The sequence below is a fragment of the Mauremys mutica genome, chromosome 10, assembly GCF_020497125.1.
Source record: "Mauremys mutica isolate MM-2020 ecotype Southern chromosome 10, ASM2049712v1, whole genome shotgun sequence".
NCBI classification, from domain to species: domain Eukaryota; kingdom Metazoa; phylum Chordata; order Testudines; family Geoemydidae; genus Mauremys; species Mauremys mutica.
In genome coordinates, this window is record NC_059081.1 from 49,564,511 (window position 1) to 49,571,584 (window position 7,074).

Genomic DNA, 7,074 nt, shown 5'->3' on the forward strand with positions numbered 1-7,074 from the left:
TATGCCTAAAGATAAGCGTGCATTCAGGATTGGGATTTAGATCTGTGGAAAAAGACTTCCTTTTTATTAACTATGTCTGATTTTTTTTTTTACAGGAGGGGTTCAAAATGGGACTAACTCTTGAAGGCACAGTATTTTGTCTGGACCCACTAGACAGCAGGTGCTGATGCCAAGACCCAGAAATTTGAAAATCATATACAATCCTTTATTTTTAATTCAGAACAAGTATTGTAGATGTTATTCATGTGCCAAAAATTATATTTTTAAACATGTTAACTCTTGTGAAGTTTGCTTCTGTAAAACTCCAACTTAGGTTCCCTGTACAAATGTAAAAAGTCACACTTGTATATGAAATATGAATTAAATTACACTGTTGTATTTCTCGCTGTCATACTTGGACAGACATTTGCAATACCTAATGAGTATTCACTTTAAGCTGGGAAAGTTCTTTAATGAACTCATAGATACCTCTTTCTGTTAGAAGGCAATATAATTTTTGCATAATATTTGAGTGGTGACATTTTAAAATTAATCGTCTCAAGTCACTATTTAATTTCAGGTCAATAGGATGATTATTGTACAATACAAAATTTAAGTACCAATTAAGGAAGTAAAACATACTGAAAATTAGTATGTACATAACAGATAAATCTGGATGCCATGTAATTTATTCCAGTTAACTGTACACAATCACTATACTATATGAATAATGTTATTGTTAGCCCATTGCATCTGTAATATTTTAGGCCTTTAATTCACATTTTAAAAAGTAAATCTATCAGATTAATTGTCAATATGCTAGCTAATGTTTGATAAGTGCACTAGGGAGGGCTAGTATACATGTGACCATTGTTTTGTAAAATGGACAAACTTAATGCTATGCATTTCTGGTTTGATGTTTTACAGCTAAGCTAGTTGCACATATTGTATGATGTTTGTAATTTGGAATTCATTACATGACAGCTATATTTAATGTTCTGAAAACTAAGACCTTCATGCTAAAGACCATGTAGTAACCCCACTGCATTCACTGGGACTACTCGTGTGTAAAGGTACTCGCATGCTAACGTGTTTGCAGGGGTGGGGCGCTCAAACGTGGAGAAACACTGTAGTGTTACTGTTAAATGTCACCCTGCAGCTCTACAGCTTACAGCAACAACTCAGTGCAAACTAATAATGAAACCTTAAATACCCATAAATAGGTCACATAACAGAGCTAGATATTAAAAATATCTTGCTTTGCGATGAATAATCACACACACAAAATATTGCTTCTGGGTGTTTTCTATATTGTTGACTTGTTTATGCATACTTTTCACTAACCTTTAACATAAACAGCAAGTGAATGTTTGCATCCAGCCATGAACTTGTTCCTTAATGTTTATACTTTGCCATGATTTTGTTCAGTGTGTACCATGTCCAAATTTTATGTTAAGGATATTCCCCATCCATAAAACCCTCATTAACACCCCCCCTCTCCATTAACAACACACATAAGTAGAAAAAGAACTTCTAGAGGATTTTTAGTAGGGTTGGTTGGGGTCTTTTTTTCCCCAAAAAAGACTTACTTTTTTTGGTACATTATGTCTCATGTTTTTGAGCTTATTGTCTTAAGGTTTAAACAGAAAAAATGCATTTATGTAATATTACATTTAAGCATATATGCTTAGGCCCTGATTCAGCAAAGTACTTAAGCACATATGTAATGTTAAGGATAAGGGTAGTCCCATTAGCATCAATGGAGGATACTCATTTGCTTGAAGTTAGGCATGTGCTTAAGTAACTTGCTGAACTGGTATCTTAATGTTCAACTTTATTTAAGTCTTCCTCTCTTATTTTTTGCTCAACATTCACACACACACACACACACACACACACACAATCACTAACAAATAGAGTAGTATATGTTTCATAAGCAAAAGTCTTTATAATTTTGTTTGTCTTATAGTATTTTGGAATTTGTATAATGAGGATGTTTAGTAGCCATATCCATGGCTTTTTTTAACAAATAGAATTTGTATTTTTAATGTACTTTAAAAAGCTTTATGTAATAAGCATATATTTAGTGGCCATTTACGATCAATGGTAACACAATACTAAGATATTTGCACATTTTAAGAAACCTTTTTCTTTACTGATTTTTATGGCAATTGACTCTGCAAATGGCATGATTAAATATTATATAAACTGATTGATCAGTACAAAAATACTTAAATCAATGCAACAGTGCATTTTTAATGAAAATGTTTAGTGATCTGGTTCAAAATTGTATTTCTATGTAATCTCAATTGTCTGTTTAATTTTGCCTAAAATAAATGTTTTTAAATAAATTGCATTGTAGAACATACTATTCATTCAGTAAATTACACAGAACTCAGTGGTGGGAAAGTCACATAAACACCATCTCTATAAGCCAAGAATTGCATGGCAGGGGACCCAGTACTTCAAAATCTTACACACGTGCTTAGCTTTACACATTGTGGCAGATCCTCGGCAGGTGTAAATTGTTGTAAGGTTACTCTTACTTATTGGAATGTGACCTCCTCTTCATGGGTTAGAGAAAGTTTCCAATAATAAGAGATGTCTCATATCCCATACATCCTGATATTTCATACAGGTAAGTAGAAATATGTTCTGTTCCCCCAAATCTTGTTTTCATTCTTTGCCTGTCACCCAATAATATGATCCTTATCTTGTTTAAATTGTCATAGTGCCATGGACTTCATTGTAGCTATGACCCTTGAAGTCAATGAAGTAGGCTTGCTGCAGCAGGTGGTAAAGCTGGTCATGAAGAGAGGTCACTCAGGGTGTCATTCTGATGAGTACTGTCATTTCATAAGTACTGACCGATCAAAAATAATCTAACCTCCCTTTTTTTAATCTTCATAAAACATTACTGGGCACTTTGATTCTTTACTGGAATTATAACTTATTCATGCTCTTTTAAATCTGGAAACGTTGAAACTAATTGCAAGCCTTCCACTGGCAGAAGTTGACTTCAGATGGAACGCTGCACATGGAGGGTTTACGGCTGTGGCCCCTTCAAATGCTAATAAGGAACGGGTATGTTTAATAATCTCCGTCAAGTTTGGAAATGTGAACACACCTGTTGTTCTTTCCCACAAGCCAGGTGCATTTGCTCCTTTCTATCAATGTTCTAAAAGTGTTTATTCTTAATTTCAATCTGTTAAAACAACATATAAGTGCACATTTCAGATACTGTAGATTCACATTGTGCAGCACGGTCGCTCGGTGGTTGATCCTGTCCTATTGAAGTCAATGGGAAATTTACCACTGACTTCAATGGGAGCAGGATCATGCCTTCGGAACTTTTTGTTTATCAACTGCCAAAAGTACTTCCAGATTGTCATTTTTTTTCTTTAAAAGCACGCTCCATTTTCCAATGCTTCGGGATCTCTGCTGGTCTTTTTAGAAGAGATGGCATGTTGTCGAGAACTCAGAGCAGGTGACTGTGAGAATGGGAGGTTTTGTGTCCTAATTTCAGGCTCTGCTACTATTTCACTGAATTACCTTGGGGAATTCACCTAGCCTTAGCCTGCTGAGCTCTAAAATGGAATTAACAACATTTACCCACCTCATACTTGGATAGTGAGGCTTGCTTTATAGTTTGTGTTTTGGATCCAGAAGTCTATGCTATATTGAGCATAAAAGAACATACTGCAGTAGCTAGGAGCCGCCGGATTGGTCTGCTCTTTTCCTTCTTTCTCTTGAATGTCTTTTTTTTTCCTGCTGGATCTCTGGAGTGCTGGTATTGACTAACAGCTGTGACTAACCCTTTTCCTCCAGGTGCATTACAGTAACTCCTCACTTAAAGTCGTCCCAGTTAACATTGTTTTGCTATTAAGTTGCTGATCTATTAGAGAACATACTCGTTTAAAGTAGCGCAATGTTCCATTATAAGGTTGTTTGCCTTGCCCATTCCAGCCAGAGAGCGGGGTCAGGGAGTGGGAGCTTGCCCCGTTCCGCCCACCTGGCGTTCCAGCTAGGGAGCAGGGTCGGGGCACGGGGGCTTATCCATTCCGCCCGCCCAGCATTCCAGCTGGGGAGTAAGCAAGCCTCCGACCTCCCACCCCAGCAGGAGCACCGGACAGGCAGAGTGGGGCAACTCCCTGCGCCCCGACCCCACTATGCCCCGCCTGAACCAAGCTTCACAATCATCATTGGTGGGTACAGTATTAAATTGTTTGTTTAAAATTATTTAAAACTTATACTGTATATGTATAGAATATCTTTTGTCTAGTGAAAAAAATGTCCCTGGAACCTAACCCTGCCCTCCATTTACATTAATTCTTATGGAGAAATTATATTAGCTTGACATCATTTTGCATAAAGTAGCATTTTTCAGGAACGTAACTACAACATTAAGCGAGGAGTTACTGTATTATATTCTAATTCCATCTGTCAGCTGATTGAATGCCAGGCTAATGTACCTTCCTGAGTTATGCCAACACTGGAAATAAGATTCTGAACGTTGTATTTCTGCAGCATGGAAATTTTCTCTCTGATGACCAGGTTGATCTCACTGAACTTGCCTAACCCACGTTCTGAGGTTCCCATATGTCTTAGCAGAGGTAAACTTTACTAGCTAACTGATCTGCCCTTTTCCTCTTTCTCTTGTTCAGGATCTTTCTATTTTCTGATGGATTATCAGAGTGATGTTATAGGCTATTCTCAGTTGTAACCCACTCCCTCTGCTGCAGTTCTTGCTAGTCTGTTTGGTCTGCACGTTGTCTTGTTTTATCCTTCCAGGGCCCAAAGGAAATTTGCCACAGCCAAAATAGCTGTCTCGAGCACCTGAACTACTTCCAAAGACTGGTTCTTTCCTGCAGTGAAGCCTTTTTGGCTTCATTTCTGGGGGGAAAAGTTCCTGGAGTCTTCTCACGCTTGCAGAAGTAAGCGTGATTCTGTAATCCCTATGGTGATTGTAATTGCCAAGAAATAGAGTTTGCTCTCAAAAGTTTATTATAATTATTTTTCACTTCGTTGTCTCAACTCTGCAGTCTCTAGTTCCCGCAGAGTGGATTCTATTTCACAAAAGAAGTCTCTGCTGCACATGAAAAGAGTACTCTGCCTAAGACATCTCTAACCAAACAAGAAAGGGCCCCATCTTCATGATAGCCTATCAACCATTAAAAAATCTTTACCTGTGTACAATGCTATTCTTAAAGCACAGGAAGACATTTTAGTACTCTTCCGGCCTTTATATTAGCCAGAATTGGCACCAGCCAAACAATCGGCTTCATTTCTTTGATATTTCATGCTCATTGTAGCCAGTAAGACAGTGAAAGCTTTTCTAAAAAGCAAACAAACAAAACCCAGGAAGGATGTTTCAGAGGACTTACACTTTGAAAATCCATCTAAATAGCTGTCCAGGCATTTTAAAATTCAGCCAAGGATGTCTGTTTCCAATAATCAGAGGGGTAGGCATGTTAGTCTGGATCTGTAAAAGCAGCAAAGAGTCCTGTGGCACCTTATAGACTAACAGATGTATTGGAGCATGAGCTTTCGTGGGTGAATACCCACTTTGTCAGATGCAACTTCGTCAGGTGCATGCATCCAACGAAGTGGGTATTCACCCATGAAAGCTCATGCTCCAATACGTCTGTTAGTCTATAAGGCGCCACAGAACTCTTTGCTGTTTCCAATAAGTCATGTCCTATAAATTTAACCCTTCTGCAGGTAAAGCCAGCAGCAACAAGGGCCAGGTTCAGTATCTAGCGGTTCCTTTTCAACAATACAACACAAAACTGGCTCGAGCCCCCACCCAGTGACCTGGGACAATTACACACCACCCCTGGACACCTCTAAGGACAGAATTAACTCAGCATTAATTTGGGAAAACACTGCAACTAGGGCCCATAAACACAAACCATGAGCAAAAGACCCACCCCCAAGTAGGTTGGGCAGTGTCCTTTTCCCCTCAGGGTCTTAAGTCCAGCAACACAAAAGTCCCTTTAACGTGCCTGTCCCTTCTCTGTACCCCACTCACAGTTGCTGTCCTTGGCCAGTTCAGCCCCAGAGTGCAGAGGTTCATCCGCAGATATCACCTCCCGCCCTGTGTGGAAAGCGGTTAGTGTGGGAGCCTCATTGCTGGTGCACATTAGGCAATCTCTTGCAATAGAGACACTGTAGGTCTAATATTTAGACCTAGGTATCAGTGATTTCAGCTCTGCAGTGTGTAACAACCCTCTCAACTGAGTTTAAATTAGCTTTTTTATTATACCATAGAGAGAAAAAGGATCAAATGGTGTCTAGGACCTTTAAACCAGGCCCACACCACCAGGTACAAGTACCTACCCCCACCCTCTCTCAACTCACTGGGCTTTGGAACCCATGCCCCCTGCCTAGCGAGTGCTGTTCAGTTGAGGGTGAGTCCCTCCATCAGGGTATGCCAGGTACAGTTCTGCTGCCCTCAGTTCACCCAAAAAGGGATAGCAACCCTTTATTACTTCTGCCCCAACAACAAGGAGACTGGGGATCCCACACCAGCCACAAATGATCATTTGGGCAAGCAGTCCAATCATGCTGAACACCTAGGCAGGGTGGGTGTGTCTATGCAAACGGGATCAGCTTCTGAAGTCTTTTTCCACAGCTCATGACTAGATGTCAGGGGAGGGCTCATCTAGACTCTGCTTACATAAAGTTCAGCCAAAGAAAGCACACAGACAGTTCTGGATAGTTGTCCTCCTTTATAATTCTCTGTTAAGAGAAATAAACCTATTCCTTCTGATGAGAGGTAAAGACTTTTATGATACTTTATGTTAATACATGAATGTTACACAGTATTTCTCATCAATTAAATATGAATCAGATTAGCCATTATTTAATTTTGTCCTTATGGAGGTATTCAACAACTTTTGTCAAATGTTAGTGCCATTGCAACTGTGATCTGTAATTCACAAGAAAAATTCTTTAGTCTGTACACCAGCAGACTTACTTTATGTCACATCTTACTAAAAATACTTGTATATCCAAATATTTTTATTGGACTCAAAATGGTCTCTGGACCTAGAAACACTTCTTTACGAACTCATAACAGCAAACTGTATGATA

At 39.0% G+C, this 7,074-nt stretch overlaps 1 protein-coding gene across 6 annotated transcripts in view; it reads left to right on the plus strand.

Moving 5' to 3' along the window:
- GULP1 (GULP PTB domain containing engulfment adaptor 1) overlaps positions 1-2,330 on the plus strand; it is a 322,371-nt gene extending 320,041 nt beyond the window's left edge. For all 6 annotated transcript variants that reach the window (XM_045032402.1, XM_045032397.1, XM_045032396.1 and 3 more), the window contains one exon: positions 96-2,330. In XM_045032402.1, the coding sequence (XP_044888337.1) occupies positions 96-167 (72 nt within the window). In that variant the 3' untranslated portion in view covers positions 168-2,330. The remainder of the gene's footprint in view (positions 1-95) is intronic.
- Positions 2,331-7,074: the final 4,744 nt, after the last annotated feature.